General features: G+C 45.1%; 1 protein-coding gene across 1 annotated transcript; it reads right to left on the bottom strand.

The window, feature by feature from the left end:
• Positions 1-13,002: 13,002 nt before the first annotated feature.
• gpr37l1b (G protein-coupled receptor 37 like 1b) lies at positions 13,003-22,042 on the bottom strand. Its single transcript, XM_015968840.3, has 4 exons — positions 21,183-22,042; positions 15,641-15,949; positions 13,267-13,638; positions 13,003-13,198 (listed from the first exon to the last, which is right to left on the bottom strand). The coding sequence occupies exons 1-4, from the start codon at positions 21,888-21,890 to the stop codon at positions 13,025-13,027; spliced, it is 1,563 nt and encodes a 520-aa protein (XP_015824326.3). The 5' UTR covers positions 21,891-22,042; the 3' UTR covers positions 13,003-13,024.
• Positions 22,043-27,242: the final 5,200 nt, after the last annotated feature.

Genomic DNA, 27,242 nt, shown 5'->3' with positions numbered 1-27,242 from the left:
TTTGCTAACCATCATAATGAAGTGCCGTCCGCCTCGGGGGCGGGGCTCTGAGCTGTGAGAACCCACCCGATTGGCCAAATGAGTGAAGAGCTCTATTTAATGTTGTAAAAAAACATCATGCTTCCGTTTGACCGACAGAAGGCATCATGTGTAGCAAACATCCGAGCGGACCGTTCATTGCGATATGCATATTGTCCTTGCTGATATCGCGATAACGATATATTTACCATATATTGTGCAGCCCTGATCTCTAGTCATCATCAGAGATCGGTATTGGTGACGTCGCTTCCTTTTATCCGCGGGCAGCAGAGGATGGCGTCACCCTGAAAAGATTAGTACACCCAAAGGACAAGATGGCAGCAGCTGACCAACGTGGAGTCATAAAACTTAGACGACCGGATGCCAACTCCACACCAACACCGAACATCAAATATACAAGAGATGGAGATGAGGAGACGTGGACACAAAACCATGAACAGACGATGGAGGATTCACGCTGGATCATGTATGGGACAGTCGTCAGCGAGGAGGCCGCGGGCAGCAGAGGGCGACTGCTGGCCGCGGATGAAAGGAAGTGACGTCACCATCGCTGGCGATCCCTGGTGGCAGCTAGAGCTGCTAGCTGAAACATGTCAGGTAAAAAACTATTTTTTACTAAGGTGTGTAGCAAAAGAACCAGAAATAGCTTACGAATAAAAACAGAATGAACGTTCGAAAGAGCATATAAAGTTTATTCATGTTAACCTGAAGCGATTAGAGAGCCGTGCTGTTGGATATGAACTGAAATATGGTAATTATTGTAAGAGTCTAGTTATGAGGGTTGTTGACAAATCAGGAAGTCTGAGTCAAAAGTTCAGCTGAGACTTTCAGAACCATTGAACATCAAATATTTGTGAAACTCTAAAAGTGGCTTTTTAAAGTGATTTCATACAAATAAACCAGTTCCTGATTTAATCTGATTTAAATGTTTTTATTTGTTTTAGATTCTAAAACGTTTGATTCTTTATTTCTGGGAAGTTTTTCTAAAACTAGCTAGCATGAAGTGAACCTGCTAACTTCTTTACTTCCTGGTTCAAGTTAACTTGACTTTTCTTAACCCTTGTTGCCTCTGTCCTCCAATTGGTCCATGTCACTTCCTGGTCCTGCCAGCAGCCAATCAGAGCAGAGAGAACCATGGAAGCAGCTTTCTCTGTTGGTGTGCTTCACACTGTCAAGCCAGGTTTAGGTTTTATGTATCTGGTGATCAGCTGTTTGTCCTGACGGCGAGAAGCTGGAAGTAAAAACATCAACCAGCACAACCAGTTCTGGATCCACTGGAAACGGTTCTGCTCCGTGTTCTGATCTTCTCTTTACCGACAGTCATGTGACGCCACTGATCAGCAGACGCCTGATTACTAATTATGATGCTGTCAGTCAGAGCCGAGCGATCAGGAGGATAGATCGCTTCTGTTCACCTCCAACAGGTGTGAGACACGCCCCGTGGGCCATACGGGTGTGAGACGCTCGCCCGTGGGCCATACGGGTGTGAGACGCTCGCCCGTGGGCCATACGGGTGTGAGACGCTCGCCCGTGGGCCATACGGGTGTGAGACGCTCGCCCGTGGGCCATACGGGTGTGAGACGCTCGCCCGTGGGCCATACGGGTGTGAGACGCTCGCCCGTGGGCCATACGGGTGTGAGACGCTCGCCCGTGGGCCATACGGGTGTGAGACTCTCGCCCGCGGGCCATACGGTTGTGAGACGCTCGCCCGCGGGTCAGACGGGTGTGAGACGCTCGCCCGCGGGCCATACGGGTGTGAGACGCTCGCCCGCGGGCCAGACGGGTGTGAGACGCTCGCCCGCGGGCCATACGGTTGTGAGACTCTCGCCCGCGGGCCAGACGGGTGTGAGAGGCGCGCCCGCGGGCGAGACGGGTGTGAGACGCGTGCCCGTGCGTCAGACGGGTGTGAGACGAGGAGATCCAGTCACCAATTGTGTTGGAGCAGTGGCGGATTTAGCAATAAGGGGGCCCAAGGCGAACACAGACATGGGCCCCCTTACACTAAATTTTCGACAGTCTTACCTTTAACTGGATTTGTGAAACTCTCCCCTCTTCTGACACGAGTTAGTTTCCCTTTTTATTAGTCCTCCTCTTTTTCCTGTCTTTCTCTCCCTTTGAGTGCCTTCTTCTTCCTGTCAGTGCTCCTGTGCTTTTGACTTTGTTTTTTCTTCTATTTTCCATTTTGGTTTGTTTTCCTCCCTTTAAACATTTTCCATTGTCTTTCCTTTTCTGCTTCCTTTGATGTTTACATAGAAAAACGACGTCACTTTTGGAAGTGAAGATAAAAGCTTTTATGAAGCGAGCTGCTTCTTTCTCTTATAGAGCTCCGGGAGTTGACGTCACGTTTCCCGGCATGCAACAGTTCAAATCGAAACGGCGCCATATTGGCAGGCAGAAGCCGGCAGCTGGACTATTTGTTATTGTCAGAAAACTCAAATCAGACAGGAAATATGGTAGATTCCTGTTGTGCCCCAGGATGCAGAACAGACACGGACGACATAAGGAATGAGCCATCTACAGGATTCCCCAAGATCCGGAGCGCCGCAAACGTTGGATCATTGTAATAAAACGCGCTAGTGACCGGGCTAAAATGAAGCTGTGGGATCCCGAGAGTAAAGGTTTTCGCTTATGCAGCGACCGCTTCATATCAGGTACTTAAACCAACGTTTCCTAAACTGTGTATGGTATTTATTTTAAATGCTTTTATTACGATTCTTAGTGGGCTTCTTAAACTTATTTTGGCGTGGCTTTTTCTGTCTTATTACTCATAGCAGCAAGTAAACGTCACGTAAAACGTTGCCTCGTGAGTTCTGCGTGCTGCCGTTTACGTGTTTTAGGATCACAGCAATTAACCGGCTAAGCTGTATTTAATTTTTAAGCAATGGTTGATCAATTGTCAGATCAAACATAAAAAGCACTTTGGATGCTATTATCTGTCTCACCGAGTCAGATCTCAGACAGATCCTGAGACGCTCCTGCCTGACATATTTATTTTATTAACGGAAAAAAATCAGACTAGTGATTTCTCTAGGAGTTCAGTTTATACATTCAAACAGCACATCACTCTATTTAAACTACTTACATGTAAATCTATGTTATTTGTCCATCCATCCATCCATTTTCATCCGCTTATCCGGAGTCGGATTACGGGGTCAGTAGCCTAAGTCGAGAGGCCCAGACTTCCCTCTCCCCAGCCGCCTGAGCCAGCTCCTCCGGGGGAATCCGAAGGCGTTCCCCGGCCAGGTCCGGTAAGAAGTCCGCTCCGACAGCTTCTGGCGTTTTTAAAAAGTATCCCAGGGGCACGGTAAGGGTCGGAGACGTGCTGCTGCAGTAACGTGCTGCTGACGGCTCCCGTGGAAAGCCGGGGTCAGGGTTTGGGTTAGGCGTTGAACCAGCGTCTCATCCTGGGTGTTCCGAAGTAGCTGAACCTGAAATGTGTTTGAAACAATGCAATAAAGTGTGGAAGGGTCACCGTTGTGTGTCTGACTACTTCTACATCCATGTGAAGACAAGATTTAAACATGTAAACCAGAAGGTTTCAGGTGCTTTAACCGTTGCGACTTGAAGGAATGAGATCAGAGGCCCGGGTTACAGAAAAACTAAACGTTCCCAGAATTTTGATGAATTTTAATTTGATGTTCTTTGTCTTCTCCGCCTCACTCGTTCATCCCATCCAGTTTATTTCAGTTTCAAACACTTTCTAATGAAACTGGACCAAAACGTTCATGTGTCTGAGATGCAGCTTACTGGCGAGACAGCAGGGGGCAGCACACTCTGTGTCTGCACACATCTTTTCATTTTTTATTATCACATTTATTAGCATGAGAAAAATTATCTCTAAGAGTCAGAAATTTCGATAACGATAAATTTTCTGTTTATTGCCCAGCTCTAGTACATGTTACATTCCCGGATGTACTGGGAATATCTACTATGAATGAGTGCCGGATGGGTTCATTTACAGGATGGACCCAGAACCAGCTGAACTGGTCAGGTTTGTTATAGACACTGGTTTCGGTTTTCAGGGCTGATACCAATTTCTGATTCTTGTTCAGCTCTGGCCTGTAAGGTCTAGTCCTCTTAGAGCAGCTGTGGCTACACTGTAGCTCATCACCACCAGCGTGTGAATGGATGAATGATGCACCGGAGTGTAAAGCGGTTTGGAGTCCTCTGACTGAAACGGGCTCTACAGGTCCAGCTGTTGTCACAGGAGCATCAAACTTCCAGACGCTGGTCAGTAACAGTCTGATGTCCTGAGACGTCTCTGTCCACAGCATTCTGGTCCACGCTAAGAGTTGCACACACGGTATTTGGTGCAAGACTCAGAATATTTAAGTATTTACTCATGAAGATTTACAAATATCAACTCGTATTGTACTCCCGCACTCGGCGTCCATGCTGCGCTTTCACAGCAAACGTTTCTGTCTTCCCGCAGCTGCTGGTTGGTTAACGAGTCAGACGTCAGCTGGCTGGGGAGCTGCTTTTAAACTGAAAGGGTGCCTCAGACCAGTGAGCGTGCTGTTCGCAGCAGCAGCAGCTCCTGTACCGTTCAGGGTTGGATTCTGGCACATAAACGACAGTTTAGAGCAGAGAGAGACGAGTGTGAAGCTTTCTCATCACCTCTACAGCAAACGGACAAAAAGCTAGACAGAAGGAGCTGCAAGGAGGAGAGAACCACTCGTTTGGTTGTGACGTGTAAAAGCTGCCGCCTGTCTGTCAGTCCGTGCGCTGAGTTGTGAGGAAAACGTCCTTCAGCGTGTTTTATACCCACCAACAAAGACTCGGGCCTCCCCGTTTCCTGTCTGCAGAACGAGGTGGTCCCACCTCATCGTGTGCGTGTTTTAACCAGCCTCCCTCTTCATTGGGACCCCAGGCTCGTTGTCATGACAACAGGGTTGCCCCCCCTTCACTTGGTTCCTCATCAGTTTTCCCACGGAACAAAACTAGCATTGTACTCCCAGTTGTGTGTGTGTGTGTGTGTGTGAGCGCGTGCGCATTCGTGCTAGTAACACATTCGGGTGAGATTAGTTAGTTGTGTACTAAGCTCTGGCACATATACACACTCACTTGTTGCAGCACATTCATTCATCCTGCTGATAAGGTGACACACACACACACACACACACACACACACACACACTCAAACAAGTGCTGCTTCATATCAGAGGGTTTCACACGGTGGGTGTGAGAATCAGCTGCTGCTGTTTAACTGAAATAAAACCCAAACGCTCCCAGAACTCTTGATCCGGCCCTCGTCCTTTCTGTTCCCTTTCCGGCTCCCAGACATCCCGGTTTTCTTTTGACGTGGTTTTTGGATCAGGAGTTCTGCAGATCTTCTGGAAGTCTTTTGGGGTTTTATTTGTGGATTTCCAGTCGTCCTGAAACATGAGAACGTGTTTTGTTTCAAATCGGAGGAAAGGAGATCAAATAAGTTTCACGTCTAAAATCTCTTCAGCATACGAGCAGCGTCGCCCCCGAACCGCAAACCCGTGAGCAGGACCTTAAAGCTCGACAAAATGACAAAAAACAACTTTTAATTTGTGTTTTTTTTTTTTGCTTTTGTTTATATTTTTAACTTGTTTTCTGGTCATTTTTGTCCGCCGTCAGGATAAAGAGACTGACACAGATGTGTAGCGTCTTTATATGATTCGAGGTTCAAAAGCTTGTCGAGTCTGAAAAATTTCTTCATCTTCAGAAAGATCTGAAATAATAAGTTATATCTGAAACCCTGTAGAGATGAAGCATCTGTGAAACTATCTTCTCCTTCAGGATGGATGAGGGACTTGAACCTGTGACCTTTCTGTTACACAACTACAGAGTAAAGCTGGTTCCCATCCAGTTTGTCCCAGAGACACCGTGGCTTGGCCAGCGGAGGTCTCGTCGCCTCGGTGTGTGCGTTCATTAGCGAACAGAGGCGGTCTGTTCGGGGGTTTGTATCAGCGGGCGAGCTCTCATCACTGCTAATGAGAACAACATCACCGACGGCCTGAAACACTCTGTTCCTCCAACTCCGCATCAGTCACTCCTCCTCCGTCCGTCAGCTGAGCTGAGCATTTATCTAGTTCATCAAACACTAATTACGTTTCCTTTTTTTTCATATTGAAACGATTTCTGTGGAGCAGCTCTCTGACGAGTCGGTACCTTACCTGCAGCAGTGAGAGCAGGTGGAGTTGGGCGTAGAACCATTTTCATCAGGAGTTGGAGGCGGGCTCAGTTAGAAAACCAGTGAAGATGTGTTCATTATTATTTTTTAAATCTGTAATTTAGTTCCACTTTTACTTTGATGAAGTTAAAACAAGTAAGATGAGACAGAAGCACATCATCAGGTTTTTGGCTCCCATGTTTGTGTGATTTAGTTAAAGCAGGTCAGAAAACCACAAAGTTAAAGTGGGTCAGCACTCGGGGCTGCAAGTAATGAAAATCTGGCCGACTTTGACTAGTCGTTGATGACGTCATATGGGCTCGACATCGCCTCTCCTCCATTCATTTTCACTGAGATGTGCGCGACAAAGCGATAATCGCGGGTCTCCCTCCTACTAAGCGAAACGCGAAAAACGTGAGTGTGAAATTTAGCGCTCGTGCACGTGTCGTGCACAGGCGACCCAGCGACGCGATCCCAGAAAGTTGAAATATTTTCAACTTTTCATCGCTGTCGCTCGGACGAGGACCAATCAACGGAGGTTTCATTCACTGACCAATGAGCAGACAGGATGCTCCGTACACCTCCGAGTAAACATGGAGGAGAAGTTGATTATTATTATGTTTTATAGTAAAATCAGAAGTAATATTTCACATAACTCTAGCAGCACCTTGTGAAACATCATATCTACCGCTTTATTAACTCTGAACCGCTTAGATAACCTTAATTCCCTCCAACCTGACACAGCCAATCAAAACAACGGAAGTTTTGATTTCGCCATGGAACAGAACTCGTAGACGGCTTTGCCGCTGGCCGCTGCCGCGGGTCGCCTCCCGTGTGTCAGGTAATAAAAGCGACAGCAACAAATTTCGCTGATCGCGGTCGTTTGTCGCCTCCCGTGTGTCGAGCCCAATACACCTGAAGCGAGTTGGTTCGCTGGAGTTTTCGTCAATTAAAATTGCGCCCGTATTTTCAAAGTTAAGCATCTCTCTTAACCCTAACCCCCCCGCGCAGAGGCCGCAAACTCACTGATGCTCCTGCAGCCTCTCAGAGTTCCTGCTGCTCTAAACATTAAAATAATTATTTCACTTTCTGTTCCTCACTTCTGATTACCTTCAATAGTGTCTGTTTGTTGCAACCACCAGGTACAAAAACTAACTTGTTTTTATTTGACTATTTTTCTGTCCTGTCTGTTTATTATCTTCCTGCATCTCCTCTCAATCCTAAAGAAAAACTGCTACCTGGGTTCATATATATTCACCTCATGAGTTACCTTTGAACTGCAGTTCTAAAAGATCTACCGACCGCAAAAACAGCGGAGTGCTCGCCGGCCGCACCGGTGAGGTGCGTCACCGGAGGACAAAACAGGTGATGCGCTCCACTCTACAGCAGCGAAACGCATCAGGCACAAATAAAAGACAGAAAACATAAAAGGAAATGTGGCGACATGAATGATCGCGTGTTAAATTAGTTTTTGAGGTGGCGACACCTGATTTGATAATGTTACTGTGGCCGTGCTCAGGACGCAGATGTCTGGAGCGCGTCAACAATCAGAGCTTTGCATGCGCAAGCTGGTTAAGGTTAGGATGGGGATGAGGGGAAGGTTACACTGCAAGAGGGTAAAGGTCACAATTTGGTCAAATGTCCGTTTTACCACAGATACCGACGCTCTGGCACAGCGCGTCGCCTCTCAACGCACTGGTGCTCGTCACCTGCTGTCTCTTCCGAGGACTGCATCTTGTTGGTCATTATCACGTGACAGCGACTTGTCTATGAAAGGCATAGAAAGTCCCTACAGAGCAGTGAAGTCGACTAGTCGGCTACAACCCCTAGTCAGAACACCACATAGTTAAAGATGAACCTGAAACATCTGGATCTTGACATTATTGTGGACTGATGGTACAATATTTACTCTCACATCCGACTAGAATTGATTTTATGCTTTGGGTAATTACGTTTTTTTACCCGTTACAAATAAACGACTCCTCTGCAGCAGATGGAAATAAGTAAGTGTGAACCCCAGGGCCCAGACTCTGGGCTTTAAACCTGCTCCGATCAAGCCACTGAATGGGGCAACTTTTAAATGTTTTGTAGCGTTCTTGCTTCCCTTTACCCTCCCTTCTGTGTCTGACCCTCCGGAGGACAAAAACACATTTTCCTTCCTTTACCTTTTAAATCTGTAAAGCCCTCCTCATCGGTCACCATGGTAACGAGAGACTTGCACTGATTAGAAACTAGTTGGGAGTTTCTAAATTAACACAACTGTGTCTCTGTGTGGGTGAATTTGGGCTGGTATCCCATGGCGACTGGACAGTAGTAAGGCCATTGATATGCTGAGGAGCAGCTCGGCAGAATGAAAACCCTTCTCACCATCTGACTCCTCCAGGAGAACGCACAGGATGTGTAAACACAGTTTAAACCCCTGAAATCTAAGAAACTGGGTATAAATCTGTTTATAGTTTAGACGATATCAAAAACTAGACGGAAAGGTTTTTTGCAGTCATCACTGACTTGAAAGAGATATCCCATAATGCATTAGAGATTATTTAGTATTGTTTCGTTTGAAGCTCCCTTAGCAGCAGTTTTACTGTAAACTCAGTTAAAAAGTCTTAGCTGTATGAAAATGTGAACTCTATTAAAAACTATTGAGTGAAGTTTACTTAATTAATGAGATTTCGTCTAACTTGAGTTTTTTAGTTAATCTGCTGGAAGTTGGATGGTTTTGGTTACAGACACAATAAAACACAATCAGTTCTGATCCAGTTTGTAATGGCAACACTTACAAAGGCACAATCCTCCATGTCCAAACACCGTCCTTCTTTACAGATCATTAGGCTAGGCTAACGGGCTACGCTACAGCTCTGGTTTCTTCATCTGCTCTAGTAGTTTAACAGTCATCAAGTTAAAACACTTTATTAAACCTAAACACTTCCTGTTTATAGGAACCATCTTGGTTCTAAGATCCCCACAGGTTTGTCTTTCCAGAGCATTCTTTATCTTCACCAACTTCTCATCATCTTGAGATGATTAGTATCGTCATTAGACATCATTTACAGACAAGAAGCACAGGCGGGCACATGACATCACTAGCTGAACAGCAGGGCTGAGTGGAACAGTTGCTCGTGTCATTTACAGAGTTCAGAGGAAATAAAATCTTCTTGTGAACGTGTTACAGAAGCAGGTCCAACGTCAACTCTTAAAGCTACTATAGCGAATCTGCAAACACTCACCCCTCCCCTCTAGGGTTGTCACGGTAACCGGTGTAGCGGTAAACCCCGGTAAAAAAGTTGACAATAATAATAACCGTCTTGTTTTTAAAAATAAATATTATCTCGGTGGATTAGCGTGGCTGCGGTGTAGGCGCGGTGACCCTTACCAGCCACCGTATCATCTGCTGAAGTTGCCGGTGGCACATGCGCACTTTGTTGTTTACAACCAAAACTTTCTTGAAGCTAAAGCTGAAATAATGGCCAAAGGAGGAGACGGCAGCACTCAGGACATTTATTATCCCTCAAAGAAGACAAAGTGGGAAGTACGGGCATGTTTTGGATATTTGAAGAATGTCGAGGGACAGTTGATAGAAGACTGCTATCCTGTTTGCAGCACGTGCAGAAAAAGTGTCTGTGAAAGGCAGCAACGCTTCAAATCTCATGACACATCTGCGTGACCGTCACCCACAACTCTACAGTCAACGCAAGGCAAGCTAACGTTAGCGTTTTAGCTAAAGTGCGTGATCCGAGGATTTGGGTTGAGGGAGAACGCAGCGAGTCGCTATATAAAGCAGCCGCAGCGCCGCTACCTGCATATAAACCGTGTCGCGGACACCGCCATGTTGAAATGATGCTATGCATTACGGGACTCCCAGGGGCAGATAAGAGTTGGTCTCTCTCCGAGAATAATTATGAATTTAACAACGATTACTGCCTGATGACATTTTCCCACATCTGCAAAGCTCACTGGAAGGACACAAACCGAGGACAATATTTTCCTGATATAGGGTTTATTACTCAAGTAAGGGTAAACAAGTAAAAAAAGACAAAAAATAAGAAGTTATGGGCAGATAATGATATTTTAAAGACTAAAGGGGAAATATGTAAACAAATAAACAACATGATTACAAAATAACACATTTTAGGCAAAATTTAGACACAAACTGAGGACAATATTTTCCTGTTATACAGGGTTTATTTAGTTGTCTGAAAATGTAACGCGTTTAAAAAAATACCGCGATAATACCGAAAACCGTGATCATTTTGGTCACAATAACCGTGAGGTTAAATTTTCACACCGTGACAACCCTAGTCCCCTCAGGTACGTTCACTTGATCTGAGTTCTCCGGAACCGCTAACTGGCATTGTCAGAGGAAACGAGACAGCACTAAACACCAGTCGCCATTTTCTACACCCAGATATCTTTTGTTGTCCGTATTTATACCTGTACTCTGTTAGAACATTGTTAGGCATAAAAGTGTTTTAAGCTAGCTCGTTTTGCAGATTTGCCATTGTAGTTTTAAATCTGAAGACCATCATCTTATTAGTAACGATGCGGTTTCTCTACAAGACACCCGATAAATGCTGACAAGGAGTGCTCAAGCTTAAAGGCTTAAACGAGTCCAAAGTACCCTCAAGTTTTCTAAATGTGCTCCTTTGTGGAGCCTAAATGTAGTTTATACAATATTTATCATAAGACAGTTTCCTCATTTGATGGCTTTGTTTAGTTGTAGACTTTCGTAGTTTGCCGAGTCAACCGTCGCTTTCCCGAGGTCAGAGTGTGCAGCTGACCTCGTTCTCCCTACAGTCCTCCTCCTGGGAGATTCGAATTTTTAAACCACGACACAAGAAGGCTAAACAGTTTAACCCAACAGGATGTAAACCTTTATAATACAATCACATTGTTTCCAAAACACAATAAAATGATTATTTTAAATGGATTAAAACTGGCAAAAGGACCATTTTAAATAAACTAATGTTGAAAGTGTTTAGTTTGTGTCTTTTTTCAGATGGTGATTTATTTGAACTATATTTGGAAAAGGACCACTGAGGTGGTGAGAACGCTCCTCTGTGGCAAGGCCCTGGGGATGGATGAGATCCACCCGGACTTCCTTAAGGCTCTGGATGGCTCTGCAATATCGCACGAACATCGGGGGCAGTTCCACTGGACTGGCAGACCGGGGTGGTGGACCGCAGGGTGTGTTCCAACTACAGGGGGATCACACTCCTGAGCCTAGCTGGTAAGGTCTATTCAGGGGTTCTGGAGAGGAGGGTCCATCGAGTAGTTGAACCTCAGATTCAGGAGGAGCAATGTGGTTTTCGTCCTGGCCGTGGAACTCTGGACCAGCTCTGTACCCTTAGGGGGTCCTGGAGGGTGCGTGGGAATTTGCCCAACCCGTCTACATGTGTTTTGTAGATTTGGAGAAGGTGTTTGACTGCATCCTTGGGAGGGTGGGGTGGGGGGGTACTTTGAGAGTATGGGGTACCAGGCCCTCTGATACGGGCTGTTAGGTCCCTGTATGACCGGTGTCAAGAGCTTGGTCCGCATTGCCGGCAGTAAGTCGGGCTCGTTCCCAGTGAGAGTTGGACTCCGCCAAGGCTGCCCTTTGTCACCAATTCTGTTCATAACTTTTATGGACAGGATTTCTGGGATGAGAATCAGCTCCTCTAAATCTGAGACCATGGTCTTGATTCGGAAAAGGGTAGAATGCCTTCTCCGGGTCAGGGATGAGGTCCTGCCCCAAGTGGAGGAGTTTAAGTATCTCGACTCGGAGTCTTGTTCACGAGTGAGGGAAAACTGGAGCGTGAGATCGATAGGCGGATTGGTGATGAGGACGTTGTACCGGTCTGTCGTGGTGAAGAGAGAGCTGAGCTAGAAAGCAAGGCTCTCGATTTACCGGTCGCTCTACAACCCTCACCTATGGTCACGAGCTTTGGGTAGAGTAGAAACTCACTGTTTTGGTCACACTTGTACTGCAGATATACATACAAGCGGCCGAAATGAGTTTTCTCTGCAGGGTGCCTGGGCTCTCCCTCAGAGCTAGGGTGAGAATCTCGGTCATCCTGGAGGGGCTCGGAGTAGACCCGCTGCTCCTCCACACTAAGAGGAGTCAGTTGAGGTTGCTTGGGTATAGGATGCCTCCTGGAAGCCTCCCTGGTGGGACGCAAAGGAAGACCCAGGGCAGGCTGGAGGGACTATGTCTCCCGGCTGGCCAGGGAACGCCTACGGATTACCTCGGAGGAGCTGGCCCAAGTGGCTGTAGAGAGAGAAGTCTGGGCCTCTTGACTTTAGCTGTTGTCCTATGACCCGGCTCTGGATAAGTGGATGATAACGGGATGATGGATTATGTCCTGGGGGGGTTAATCATTCTGACCACAACCAACATCACATCAAACCTTTGTTCTTATTCAGGCAGCGTCTCTCATCACAGCAGTAAACCTCCAGCCTTTCCCTCTCCCTCGTCTAATTTAGCTCTATTTACTTTGTGTAAAAACAAATAAGACCTCCCAACTTCAGTCTAAGAGCTCTACCTGGTTTTTCCTTAGGGGTCCGTTCGGAGTCCGGAAAACCGGCTCCTGCTGTCAGAACGGACAACTGTGCAACAACAGGAACTTCTCTAAGTAATCAAACATTAATTTCTTCACACACAGGAAGCTGCATGTCCATAAAGGAGCATCAAATAAGCAGGAGACGGTCTGACAAGGTGTGAACAGGAAAAACATCACAAGTTCTGGAGGGAAGCAAGAAAAGGAGGAAATGAGAAGAAACGTTCTGTTAACAGTGAAGAGGGAAAGAAAACGTCGGAGTTACTCTAAGAAATGACTGGGAAACCAGGAAGGCTGATTCATGGGCTTGGCTCTAGCTGGAGATGGACAAGATGGCTGATGTGTCTTTAGCCTTGTCAAAGAAGATAGATGTCTCATTGGCTCCCTTCAGTTTGACATGGGCGGAGCCTGGTGAGCCCTGAGCCGTGGTTGGTTGACACTCCTGACAGCAGCAGCAGCAGCAGTCCATGAAGGCCTGGCCGAGAGCCTGAAACACAAACCAAATTTAGCGATTCGTCCACTGATGTTGCCTCCCGTCCCGTTGACCTGACCTACCTTACACAGGAAGAGCAGCAGCACCGGTGTCACTGAGCACTTAACAAACAGCAGGAAGTGATGTAAGAGCGCCATCATGGCGGCGATGTTTTCAGAGATGCTGATGTGTGCGTAGGCCAGCGTGATGTTGCACACATGCTCAGGAAGAACACAGATGCCGTACACCACCGCTAATGCTAACAGGGTGCAGTTGAGCTGCTGCTCCAACGCCTGATGCTGCTGGCGCTTCTGGCTGGTGGAGAGGTCGTCATGGTTACGCTGCTTCTGGGCAGCGCTTGAGTCACTGTTTACGTTGCGTGTGGCCATTTGACAGAGGATGGTGAAGAGAATGGGGAGGCAGAAGTAGCAGCCGAAACACCACCACATACGACCCTGAAGAAGAAATTTGGAGGAAGAATTAGCGCCACCTACTGTTTGTCTACAGTCACCCAAGGGTGCCCCCAAGGGATGGCCAGGGGTGGTCATGGCCACCCCTAGAAAAGTACTGCCCCCCACCACCCACCCCAAACAGGAAAAGTCAGTTTTAATAAATCAAATTAATGTTCAGTCAAAACATATCCTGCTCTTGTTTAATCAAGACATAATTGTAAAACAGAATAAAAATAATACAATTATTAAAGGGACTTTACAGACTTTTGAATTTTTATGCTCGCGATTGCCCCCTCAGGTAAAAAACATAACGGCAGCTTCAATAGAAGGCTCGTGCACGAGGCGCGCATGCTGTACGTGCACACTCCTTAACGAAAAGAACAGCTGAGACAGTCCTGTGTGTGTGTGTGAGTGTGTGTGTGTGTATGTGGGGGGGGGGACAGAGGACAGGAGAACGCGCAGCTAATTAATTAAATAATTTGGTTCTGTAGCTTTCTCTTCAGCACAGCTGACAAAGGTTTATGATGGGTCAGTCCTCCTGCATGCTCAGATCATTCCCTTCCCTTGCTTGAAAAATTGTTCCAAAATGAAAGTTGAACCCACATCTTTTTTATCTGTGAATTCAATGCCGTTCGGCGAGTCTCAAATAAAAATTTGGGCATCTTACTGTAAAAAAATATACCATTAATGTAAAAAAGAAACTCTAAATAAACTATGTTCACACCCAGAATCAAAACCAGGTCTTCTGCATGAGAGTCCGATGTCTTACTAGGTGAGCTAAAGCACCAGAGACATCTTTTGTATCTATAACATTTATATCCTTGATGACAGCTGAAACAACATTCAAAGAACGGTTCGGAGTGAAAATGGCTATTTTGTTGCTAACCAGCAGGAAATATCTAGAAGAAAGTTCTACAGAAAGTAGCTAAGGGTCCTCAGAAATGTAGCTAGCTTTGTCACCAGGCGTTAGGAACAGCGACAAAGTGGCACTGCCTCTCTCTCTGCTGCTAAAGCTACGGATAGCAAATGCTACGGGCGATGCCTGAGCGTGAACGCGCATGAAGCAGCCTGCTCGACCCGAGCATCTCTCTTTTTCTGTGATTTTACAGAAAAACAGGCAAAAATGCCAGGGCTCATTCTACAGGACCAGGGCATTGCAGGAGAATGTACTGTATGAAGTAGAAGTTTATTATTTTATGGTTTGGCTGTCAAACTTCCATAATGTCCCTTTAAGTAAATAAATAATCAGAATAAATAAATAAATTTGTTTTCTGCTGCCCACCATTTAAAAAAAGTTTTTATCTCCATAGTCTTTTTGTGAACACAGCAACAGGTGAATTAACCTAAAAAATAAACTTGTAAACGAAAATTTGAATAACATAAAAAAAAACTGAAATGTTTGTGTTTGTAAAATTTAAGTTAAATGTTTTGGATACGTACTGCTTTTTAATAAAAATGGATAAAGGAACAATGCAGCACATCGCCACAGGCTAAACTCTCCCAGAGTTACCACAAGGTTCAATTTGGTGTGGGGCCCAAAGATGGGGCCCAAAAAAACTTTTGGGCCCCATCTGGCCACCCTTATCAAAATTTTCTGGAGGCGCCCCTGCAGTCACCCAGTGGATGGTAGCACTTGTAGATTATTGGACTAAGTCAAGAGTACCTTGCTTTAAAACTGTAACAAGAGCTTCACTAATGCTAGCTAGTTCGCTAATAGTTCCCTCCCTGGCCCACATGGGAGATGCTTTAGTCCCTCCTGAGACACGAAAGCAACGACCCTTCAGAGGAACCTCGAGAGGAGGAGTGATGTGCGAACTAGCTGGATTTTAACAAAGTTCTCACTGCAGGTTAAAAGCTCAGTACTCAACACTTTTTCGTCTTGGGCCGAGAAAGCTTCCTAAAGAAGTTCTGTTAAGAACACCTGAGCTGTGACCTGTTGACGGCAAACGACTGAAATCTTCCGCACAGTGTGAAGAGAGGACTGAATCATAGTGTCGTATCTCACCTGGTGGTACCTGAGCAGCAGGGAGTGGAGGGAGTCAGGCAGGTAGAGGGACAGTGGAGAGGACAGTGTGATGGTGCAAGAGTCCACCGTCCTACCGGTGGACGAGGACGTGGTCTGACTGAACTGCCACAGAAAGATTTCAGGGCTGGACAGCAGCAAAGCAGACAGCCACACCATCAGCATCTTCATCAGCACCGAGCGGCAGCGCTCCACCTGCCGAGCCTTGGGCTGGGACGAGGAGGTGGCGGCGTGGAAACGACCGATACCCAGAGCGCACAGAGTGAAGGAGGTGATCCCGAGAGACACCACCTGCAGAGACCAGATGGAGGACACCAGCTGTAGTTATAATTTAAAATGGGATGATAAAAGTCATCATGATGGTGAAAAGGGTTCAACTTTTTATTTCCCTTTGAATAAAATCGGAATTGATCAAATTCAGACCAGGATTAGAGCAGAAAACACGTTCAGGATAAAGATGATTATAATTTTCTACTTTTACTGAATTCCTTAGATTACATTTCACGCGTTTCCTGGAGGAACCGGAGAATCGGAACCATCTGGATCACATTCATAAAAACAGGTTGGTAAGGAATTTTAGACGAATCACATTTAAATAATTTGTTTTCTGCATCAAACTTCAAAAGTTATGAACAATAATTGCAGCAGCTTTTGGGAACTGAAACGTGATGAGAAAATGTTCATTTTGAGACAAATGGGCTCGACACACGGGAGGCGGCCAGCGGCAAAGTCGTCGAATCATTCAGTTCGAAATCGAATCTTCCGTTGTTTTGATTGGTTGGAGGGAATTAAGGTCATTTAAAGAGCAAGTCACCCCTTACCAGAGTATAACTCCACTCCCACTTCCAGTTTGAAAAGTGCAACAAATGCTGTTGCCTAGCAGACCGAGAGGGTGGAGCTGCTAACAAATGCACACACTCAAAACATTGTGACATCATAATGTACCATCTAACATCATAGTGTACCTCTTAGCCAATAGCGATGGCAGATTTAAATTCAAATGCAGTGCAGAGTTTTTACCTGACGACGGTTTCAGGCAGAATATTTAAATTTTAACTTAGATGCTCTAAAGTGCCGAATTATTGACTACACGTGTCTACAGCACGATCAGACGCTCGTTTATTTAGTTTATCAGCAAGAAAATGTTGATTTGGAGTGACTTGCTCTTTAAGCGATTCAGAGTTTAAAAAAAGCGGTAGATATGATGTTTCACAAGGTGCTGCTAGAATTATGGTAAATGGTAAATGGCCTGTATTTGATATAGCGCCTTCTAGAGTCCTGGAACCCCCCAAGGCACTTTACAACACAATCAGTCATTCACCCATTCACACACACATTCACACACTGGTGGGGATGAGCTACAATGTAGCCACAGCTGCCCTGGGGCGCACTGACAGAGGCGAGGCTGCCGAGCACTGGCGCCACCGGTCCCTCCGACCACCACCAGCAGGCAACGTGGGTTAAGTGTCTTGCCCAAGGACACAACGGCAGCGACAGACTGAGCGGGGCTCGAACCTGCAACCTTCCGATTGTGGGGCGAGCACTTAACTCCTGTGCCACCGTCACCCCATTTATGTGAGCTCTTACTTCTGATTTTACTATATAAAAAAAACGAGAATGGGTTCACCCCATATTACAAACCAGAGAAAGAAACGGAGAATAACATAATTTAACAATAATGCACCAATAACTTCCCATGCCGCGGCCTTTTTGTGAATTTCTCTATATTCTTTGGTAGAAATATTAAACAGTTCTGGGAAATCCGTCACAGCAAGTATCAACTTTTCCTCCATGTTTGCTCTGAGGTGTACGGAGCATCCTGTCCGCTCATTGGTCAGTGAATGAAACCTCTGTTGATTGGTCCTCGTCCGAGCAACAGCGATGAAAAGCTGAAAATATTTCAACTTTCTGGGATCGCGTCTCTGGGTCGTCTGTGCACGACACGTGCACGAGCGCAAAATTTCACACTCACGTTTTTCGTGTTTCGCTTAGTAGGAGGCAGACCCGCGATTACGTCTCACTGAAAATGAATGGCAGAGAGGCGATGTCGCCTCCCGTGTGTCGAGCCTAAGGTGGATTGCGCCAACAAGGTTTAACTTTAAACTTGGATTAAATCGTGGTTTAAGTTTAAATTCTGTTCCACCAAACTTTAAACCTAGTTTAAAATGAAGACAGATTTAATTTAAGCCTCTCTTTTAAGCCCAGTTTAATTGTTACACTAAACCAAGTTTAGATCTAAGCCTGTTGCACCAGAACATTAAACCTCAATTTAAACTGTGATCTAGGTCAAATTTTAAACCTGCTAATGAGGAGGTTTAACTTGAGCAATGGCTGTATTTTTCAGGTAGATCTAGCTAAATGATTATCTTCAAAGAAAATATAGAAACAGGCTCAGTTCACTTGTCTTTTATGATAAAGCTTAACTTTTGGTAAGATACTGGTCTACCAAAGAGTCTTTTAGAGCTGTTGTTGTTTTTCCTTGAGCAACAACTCCTTTCTTTTTAAGTTAGGTGTCAATCAACAGTTACATCATTAGATCATGGGCTGACATGTTTATGTATTTAGCAGACGCTTTTGTCCAAAGCGACTTACAAGTGATAATCGGCATGTTGCCCTATGCTAGTGTTAGCAATTTGAATTAGATGCGTGCTGCTAGCGGTAGCCAGTGGAGCTCAATGAACAGAGGGGTGACGTGTGCTCTTTTTGGCTGATTGAAGACCAGACGCGCCGCTGCGTTCTGGACCATTTGAAGAGGTCTCACAGTACAGCCTGGAAGACCAGTTAGAAGGGCGTTGCAGTAATCGAGGCGGGAGATGACGGTAGATTGCACCAGGAGCTGGGTGGCATGTTGTGTTAGGTATGGTCTGATCTTTCGTATGTTATACAGCACAAAGCGGCATGAACGAGCAACAGAGGCAACATGATCTTTGAAGGCCAGGTGTTCATCAATCACAACACCCAGATTTCGAACTGCCTTTGAAGGAGCCAGAGATAGGAAGTCATTCTGGACTGAGATATTGTGCTGTATGGATGGTTTTGCTGGGATGACAAGTAGTTCAGTTTTAGAGAGGTTGAGTTGGACACGGTGGGGTTTCATCCATTTTGATATGTCAGAGAGACAGTTTGATATTTGTACAGAGACAGTGTGGTCGTCCAGTGGAAATGACAGATAGAGCTGGGTGTCGTCTGCATAGCAGTGGTAGGAGAAGCCATGTGATCGAATGATCTCACCCAGTGAGGTGGTGTATATGGCAAAGAGAAGAGTGCCTAGTACAGAGCCCTGGGGGACTCCTGTGGCAAGATGGTGCGACACAATAATAAAGTTTTAACACTAGCTAGCGCATGACTTGTGTCTCCGCCATATTTCAAGCCTAAATGATAAGACATTAGATCCTCATAAGGAATGAGGTCATGGGCATCCGTACTGACTCTTGTTCAGATTTACTCGGTGCAGATATTCAGAAACACGCCCTGAAGCCTTATCTTAAAGATAATTTAACAATGGGCGTGGCTTATGGGCTTCCATTTTGCCTTTCAATTGAATAAATCACACAGCATTTGCATATTTGGGACCCCTAACATGGAGAATGTATTTATTTAGTGAACTAGGAGGTGCTGTTGCAACAACAAAAAAATGCATATTTCATATTCCTCCACATTTGTTTGATTTTCTGTCGTGCATGAACATGTGGTACATCTGAAGTTTTTCTCACCGTGTTTTATTGGGGATGTTGTCTTGCTGATGAAGTGGAAGGTCACACCTTTCAGACATTCCCCTCTCTAGCTGGGCATGATGGTGATCCTGTAAACCTGCCAACTTCCTCTAAAAGGGAGGCAGCCCAGGTTCTGCTGCCCACAAGGTGGGATAAGACTCTGCTGCTTGCCTCCGGATAAACTTATGTGTCAGCTGGCTTCAGGAATTTTGTAGTTGATTTATATTCTTCAAATGTTTACCATGTTACTATGACAACATTATTTTTAGCTAGTTATTCTAGTTGACCCACTGATTTCAGGACGTGTTTGGACTAAAGCGAGAAGCAGCGTGTCAGTCTCAGGGTATCTGCGGGTCCTTAAAAAGTCTTAAAAAGTCTTAAATTTACTTTTCCAAATTTAAGGCCTTGAAAATCCTTAAAAATGACAAATAATCCTTAAATACAGTTTCCAAAGGTCTTAAATTACCAAAGACCCAATAAACTAGATTATTTTATTTCTATGACATTTTCGTGAATTTCAGCATTTTTTGTGTACGATGTTGGCGTAAGCGGAACTGTACACATTCAGTTGGTTGTGAAAGGGGACTATTTTTAGATGAGCACGTTAGCTGGTTAAGCTAATGGGAGCTTGCGCCATGGAGAAGTGCAAGTTTAATGGTAACTGGATGGCTAATCCCAAGTTCGCGACGTGGTTAGCACCAGTTCCAGGCAATAGCTGTAAATTATAGCTTAAAATTAATTTAAAAAATAGCTTAAATTTGGATCTGGATCGAAAGGAGTCAGTTGAGGTGGTTTGGGCATCTGGTCAGGATGCCTCCTGGACGCCTCCCTGGGGAGGTGTTTTGGGCATGTCCTGCCGGCAAGAGGCCCCCGGGTCCACCCAGGACACGTTGGAGAGGTTACATCTCCAATCTGGTCCGGGAACGCCTTGGGGTCCTGCCGGAGGAGCTGGTGGAGGTGGCCGGGGAGAGGACGGTCTGGTGCTCCCTAGTTGGGATGCTGCCCCCGCAACCCGGACCCGGATAAGCAGAGGAAGACGACGACGACAAGCTTAAATTTGGTCAAAGTGGCCTTAAAAAAGGTCTTAAAAAGTCTTAAATTTGGCTCCCTTGAACCTGCAGATACCCTGCAGTCTGGACCGATGAGGTCATGTTTGGTTCACAAGGATCTCACCAGAGATAAAGAACAAATCACACAAAGCTTTTTAGCCTAAATGAGCTCTCGTCAACCAGTGGAAGCAGCAGCAGGACGTCCCGTTACCGTAGCAACCGACTCCCAAACAAGCAGCATGGAAGTTTGACACTTTAAAGGAAAACTTTCACAGCAAACGGTTCAAAAGTGTTTTTCTGTTCCCCGTCAAACAGCTGAGCGCCAGTCTAAAACTGTAGTTGATCTGAGGTGTTTAGGAGAATGTTGTTACCCTCGTGTTTAACGACGATTCTGGGTCTGACGGCATCTTCATTAATCAACTTACTGTCAAGTTCACATGAAAAAGCTTCTCTCTGGTGGAACCAGCTTCCATTTTCTATCCATGAGGTAGAAACTCTTTTAGCTTGGGTTATCCCAGCTCATCCCTTTAGTTATGCTGCCAGAGGCTTAGACTGCTGGGAGACATACTGACCACATGTTTTTCACTCAGCTGGACTAAACGGACTCTTAAGTTCTCACAGAATTGGTTTTAGTTTCCATTAAACTGATTTGTATCCAGACTGATCCATTGTCATTCATTTGTCAGGTTTTCATGGAACCACCGAATCTCATCACAACCAAAGTTTTTTAGATAAATCAAAAGACTTCCTCCTACCACCTACCTCCATATATGGCACCATTTGACAGGTGATGTCACCAAGGATCCTCCTATGGGAGAGGTGATTCAGGACCACCACTGGGAGGCAGAGCACCAGGACGAGGAAGTCCCAGAATGCAATGCTGGCCAGCAGGTAGTTCCAGGCAGATCTCATGTAGTAGTTGTTCCAAACGATGCACATGACAGCCAAGTTCCCCACCACACCTATGGCTAGAACCAGACCGGCCAGGACCAGAACTGCGTAGGCCGCGTATGAGCTCTCCACCAGCGGGTAGAACGGGTTAAAGAGTCCTGGACCACCATCGTCTGGGCTGGAGTTGTTTGGATGAAGGTGGACGTCATTCGTCTCACCAACATCAGCTCCTACTGTCGTCGTGTTGCTGAAGTTGGTTACTTGAGGCGTTGTCACCCACTCGTTCTCAAAGGAATGGCTGAAGGTGGATTGCTGCTCATCCTCATCAGCACCACGGGCCAGACGGGGGTGGTGGTCCAGGTCCAGGTCCATCATATCAGGGAAAGGGGGGTTCTTCTCAGGGGGGTTGTGGTCCTCTGGAGTTTTGAGCTGCTGGCTGGTCCAAAGAGACTCTAATTTGATGCGGGAAGACGGTTTGTCCATGTCGGTCTTCTGCTTCTCATGGTCTTCAGCACTCTTCGCATCAACAACTAGCAGCAGAAGGTAGAGGAACATCGAGAACCCTACCGATGGAGCCATGATGCTTAGTCTACTAGAAGATGATCTGCTTACAAGGAGGTGGGGTAGGGATTTGGGAAAACAAAGATTCCAGTAATATTCCACGAATGTTGTCAGTAATAAAGTGATCCAGCTGGCTTTAGCACATCTAAGTTAAAGACACGGGTCCAGAAAGTCACAAAATACAAAAGCGTCTTCAGGAAAACTCAGGAGAACGTTTACAGTTACCTCTGTTTTCAGACTTTACAAAAAAATGTGTCAAAGTTAAATTTTCCAAAGTACCCAGAACTTCAAGTGGAGTTTTTATCATTGTAATCCTGACAAGACAAACGTTTCCTTCTCTCTCCTCTCCAGCTTTCTCTCTTTGATCACCCGCTTCCCTTCTTCCCATCCATCAGTTATCCGGATGGAGCTCCCGCAGCAGGAGGAAAACGAGCTTGGGAGCGGATCCGAGTCTGGGATTCGGACAGCAGAGGGTCTGGATGCTCTGAGGGTCTCTGGGAACAAGCAGCCCTCTGCTGCATGGCTCGATGGAGCTTTTGTCCGTAGACACACAGGAATACAAACAAGGCTGACACACACACACACACACACACACACACACACACACACACACACGCACACATGCACACGCACGCACATTTGCCTGCTAAACCACACAAGCATACTTTCTTTTGCAGTTTTTGGCTCTCTTTGTTTCTCACACACATTTAGACACACATTTAGTTCTGCTGCCCCCTGGTGGTGGTTTTGCTGAGAATTAAATCTCTTCATGATCTGGTGACGTCAGAGCTTAAAAAACCTTCAGAATCAAACTGGCAGTAGAGGTAATAAAGCAGACATTAGTTTGTTATTATTTAGTTATTCTGGCATCAACAGTTTCATCAAAACAATTTTAAAACTGAAGCGCTGTGATAATGTAACTTCATCCAGATGTAACTTATTCCAGATGTAACTATAGGTGTAACTTTATCCAGATGTAACTTATTCCAGATGTAACTATAGGTGTAACTTTATCCAGATGTAACTTATTCCAGATGTAACTATAGGTGTAACTTTATCCAGATGTAACTTATTCCAGATGTAACTATAGGTGTAACTTTATCCAGATGTAACTTATTCCAGATGTAACTATAGGTGTAACTTTATCCAGATGTAACTTATTCCAGATGTAACTATAGGTGTAACTTTATCCAGATGTAACTTATTCCAGATGTAACTATAGGTGTAACTTTATCCAGATGTAACTTATTCCAGATGTTACTGTATGTGCAACCTTATCCAGATTTAACTTATTCCAGATGTAACTATAGGTGTAACTTTATCCAGATGTAACTATATTTGTAACTTATTCCAGATGTAACTATAGGTGTAACCTTATCCAGATGTAACTATAGGTGTAACTTATTCCAGATGTAACTATAGGTGTAACTTTATCCAGGTGTAACTTATTCCAGATGTAACTATAGGCATAACCTTATCCAGATGTAACTTATTCCAGATGTAACTATAGGTGCAACCTTATCCAGATGTAACTTTAACCAGGAGTAACTATACGGCATGTGCATAATTATTAGGCAAATATTAATGTGCAGATTTAATAAACGGCTAAATGAAACAACACAATGTTACCATTTAACTTTATCATTTATATCTGGTAAAGAGAAAAGGATTTCCAAATATCCAGGTGTAACTTTACCAGGTGTAACTTTAACCAAGTGTAACTTTTAGCAGGTGTAACTTTTACCAGGTGTAACTTTAACCAGGTGTAACTTTAACCAGGTATAACTTTTACCAGGTGTAACTTTTACCAGGTGTAATTTTTACCAGGTGTAACTTTAACCAGGTGTAACTTTTACCAGGTGTAACTTTTAGCAAGTGTAACTTTTAGCAGGTGTAACTTTTACCAGGTGTAACTTTAACCAGGTGTAACTTTAACCAGGTATAACTTTTACCAGGTGTAACTTTTACCAGGTGTAACTTTTACCAGGTGTAACTTTTAGCAAGTGTAACTTTTAGCAGGTGTAACTTTTACCAGGTGTAACTTTAACCAGGTGTAACTTTAACCAGGTGTAACTTTAACCAGGTATAACTTTTACCAGGTGTAACTTTTACCAGGTGTAATTTTTACCAGGTGTAACTTTAACCAGGTGTAACTTTTACCAGGTGTAACTTTTAGCAAGTGTAACTTTTAGCAGGTGTAACTTTTACGAGGTGTAACTTTAACCAGGTGTAATTTTTACCAGGTGTAATTTTTACCAGGTGTAACTTTTACCAGGTGTAACTTTAACCAGGTGTAACTTTTACCAGGTGTAACTTTTACCAGGTGTAATTTTTACCAGGTGTAACTTTTACCAGGTGTAACTTTAACCAGGTATAACTTTTAGCAGGTGTAACTTTTAGCAGGTGTAACTTTAACCAGGTATAACTTTAACCAGGTGTAACTTTTACCAGGTGTAACTTTAACCAGGTATAACGTTAACCAGGTGTAACTTTTAGCAGGTGTAATTTTTTCCAGGTGTAACTTTAACCAGGTGTAACTTTTACCAGGTGTAATTTTTACCAGGTGTAACTTTTACCAGGTGTAACTTTAACCAGGTGTAACTTTTACCAGGTGTAACTTTAACCAGGTGTAACTTTTACCAGGTGTAACTTTTACCAGGTGTAATTTTTACCAGGTGTAACTTTTACCAGGTGTAACTTTAACCAGGTGTAACTTTTACCAGGTGTAACTTTTACCAGGTGTAACTTTAACCAGGTGTAACTTTAACCAGGTGTAACTTTTACCAGGTGTAACTTTAACCAGGTGTAACTTTAACCAGGTATAACTTTTAGCAGGTGTAACTTTTAGCAGGTGTAACTTTTACCAGGTGTAACTTTAACCAGGGAGTGGCAGACCGGGGTGGTGGTCCCCATCTTTAAGAAGGGTGACCTGAGGGTGTGTTCCAACTATAGGGGGATCACACTCCTCAGCCTCCCTGGAAAGGTCTACTCCAAGGTACTGGAGAGGAGGGTCCGATCGATAGTTGAATCTCAGATAGAGGAGGAGCAATGTGGTTTTCGTCCTGGCCGTGGAACTGTGGACCAGCTCTATACCCTTGCAAGGGTGATGGAGGGGGCATGGGAGTTTGCCCAACCAATCCACATGTGCTTTGTGGATTTGGAGAAGGCTTATGACCGTGTCCCCAGGGGCACCCTGTGGGGGACGCTCCAGGAGTATGGGGTGGGTGGCTTTCTGTTAAGGGCCATTCAGTCCCTTTACCAGAGGAGCGTGAGTTTGGTCCGCATAGCCGGTAGTAAGTCGGACCTGTTCCCAGTGAGGGTTGGACTCCGCCAGGGCTGCCCTTTGTCACCGGTTCTGTTCATCACTTTTATGGACAGAATTTCTAGACGCAGCCGTGGTGTGGAGTGTGTCGAGTTTGGTGGCAGGAGAATCTCGTCTCTGCTTTTTGCGGATGATGTGGTCCTCCTAGCTTCATCCAGCTCTGACCTTCAGCTCTTGCTGGGTAGGTTCGCGGCCGAATGTGAAGCGGCTGGGATGAGGATCAGCACCTCCAAATCTGAGACCATGGTTCTCGACCGGAAAAGGGTGGCTTGCCACCTCCGGGTCGGGGGAGAGGTCCTACCTCAAGTGAAGGAGTTTAAGTATCTCGGGGTCTTGTTCACGAGTGAGGGTAGGAGGGATCGGGAGATCGACAGGCGGATTGGTTCGGCGTCTGCAGTGATGCGGACGCTGAGCCGATCTGTCGTGGGGAAGAGGGAGCTGAGCCAGAAAGCCAGGCTCTCGATCTACCGGTCGATCTACATCCCAATCCTCACCTATGGTCATGAGCTTTGGGTAATGACCGAAAGAACGAGATTGCGGATACAAGCGGCCGAAATGAGTTTCCTCCGTAGGGTGGCCGGGCTCAGCCTTAGAGATAGGGTGAGGAGCTCGGACATTCGGGAGGGACTCGGAGTAGAACCGCTGCTCCTCCGGATCGAAAGGAGCCAGTTGAGGTGGTTTGGGCATCTGGTCAGGATGCCTCCTGGACGCCTCCCCGGGGAGGTGTTTCGGGCATGTCCTGCCGGCAGAAGGCCCCCGGGTCGACCCAGGACACGGTGGAGAGGTTACATCTCCAATCTGGTCCGGGAACGCCTTGGGGTCCTGCCGGAGGAGCTGGTGGACAAGGCCGGGGAGAGGACGGCCTGGAGCTCCCTAGTTGGGATGCTGCCCCCGCGACCCGGACCCGGATAAGCGGAGGAAGACGACGAAGACGACGAACTTTAACCAGGTGTACCTTTAACCAGGTGTAACTTTAACCAGGTATAACTTTTAGCAGGTGTAACTTTTACCAGGTGTAACTTTAACCAGGTATAACTTTAACCAGGTGTAACTTTTAGCAGGTGTAATTTTTTCCAGGTGTAACTTTAACCAGGTGTAACTTTTACCAGGTGTAATTTTTACCAGGTGTAACTTTTACCAGGTGTAACTTTAACCAGGTGTAACTTTTACCAGGTGTAACTTTTACCAGGTGTAACTTTAACCAGGTGTAACTTTTTCCAGGTGTAATTTTTACCAGGTGTAACTTTTACGAGGTGTAACTTTTACCAGGTGTAACTTTAACCAGGTGTAATTTTTACCAGGTGTAACTTTTACCAGGTGTAACTTTAACCAGGTATAACTTTTACCAGGTGTAACTTTTACCAGGTGTAATTTTTACCAGGTGTAACTTTTACCAGGTGTAACTTTAACCAGGTGTAACTTTTAGCAGGTGTAACTTTTAGCAGGTGTAACTTTAACCAGGTATAACTTTTAGCAGGTGTAACTTTTAGCAGGTGTAACTTTTAGCAGGTGTAACTTTAACCAGGTGTAACTTTAACCAGGTGTAACTTTTAGCAGGTGTAATTTTTACCAGGTGTAACTATTACCAGGTGTAACTTTAACCAGGTGTAACTTTAACCAGGTGTAACTATTACCAGGTGTAACTTTAACCAGGTGTAACTTTAACCAGGTGTAACTTTTACCAGGTGTAACTTTAACCAGGTGTAACTTTAACCAGGTATAACTTTAACCAGGTGTAACTTTTAGCAGGTGTAATTTTTACCAGGTGTAACTATTACCAGGTGTAACTTTAACCAGGTGTAACTTTAACCAGGTATAACTTTAACCAGGTGTAACTTTTAGCAGGTGTAACTTTTAGCAGGTGTAACTTTAACCAGGTATAACTTTAACCAGGTATAACTTTAACCAGGTGTAACTTTTAGCAGGTGTAACTTTAACCAGGTATAACTTTAACCAGGTGTAACTTTTAGCAGGTGTAACTTTAACCAGGTATAACTTTAACCAGGTATAACTTTAACCAGGTGTAATTTTTACCAGGTGTAACTATT

Source organism: Nothobranchius furzeri, chromosome 15 (genome assembly GCF_043380555.1).
Source record: "Nothobranchius furzeri strain GRZ-AD chromosome 15, NfurGRZ-RIMD1, whole genome shotgun sequence".
NCBI classification, from domain to species: Eukaryota; Metazoa; Chordata; class Actinopteri; order Cyprinodontiformes; family Nothobranchiidae; genus Nothobranchius; species Nothobranchius furzeri.
Note: the sequence above shows the minus strand (reverse complement) of the source record. Positions and strands in the feature narration are given on the sequence as shown.

Excerpts from the sequence above, each read along its gene's own strand:
- gpr37l1b (XM_015968840.3), bottom strand. The coding sequence starts at position 21,890 with ATGGCTCCATCGGTAGGGTTCTCGATGTTCCTCTACCTTCTGCTGCTA. Across the intron at positions 13,639-15,640 it reads TGCTGCTCAGGTACCACCAG|GGTCGTATGTGGTGGTGTTT; the intron begins GTGAGATACGAC and ends TTTCTTCTTCAG. Across the intron at positions 13,199-13,266 it reads TGCTGCTCTTCCTGTGTAAG|GCTCTCGGCCAGGCCTTCAT; the intron begins GTAGGTCAGGTC and ends TTTGTGTTTCAG.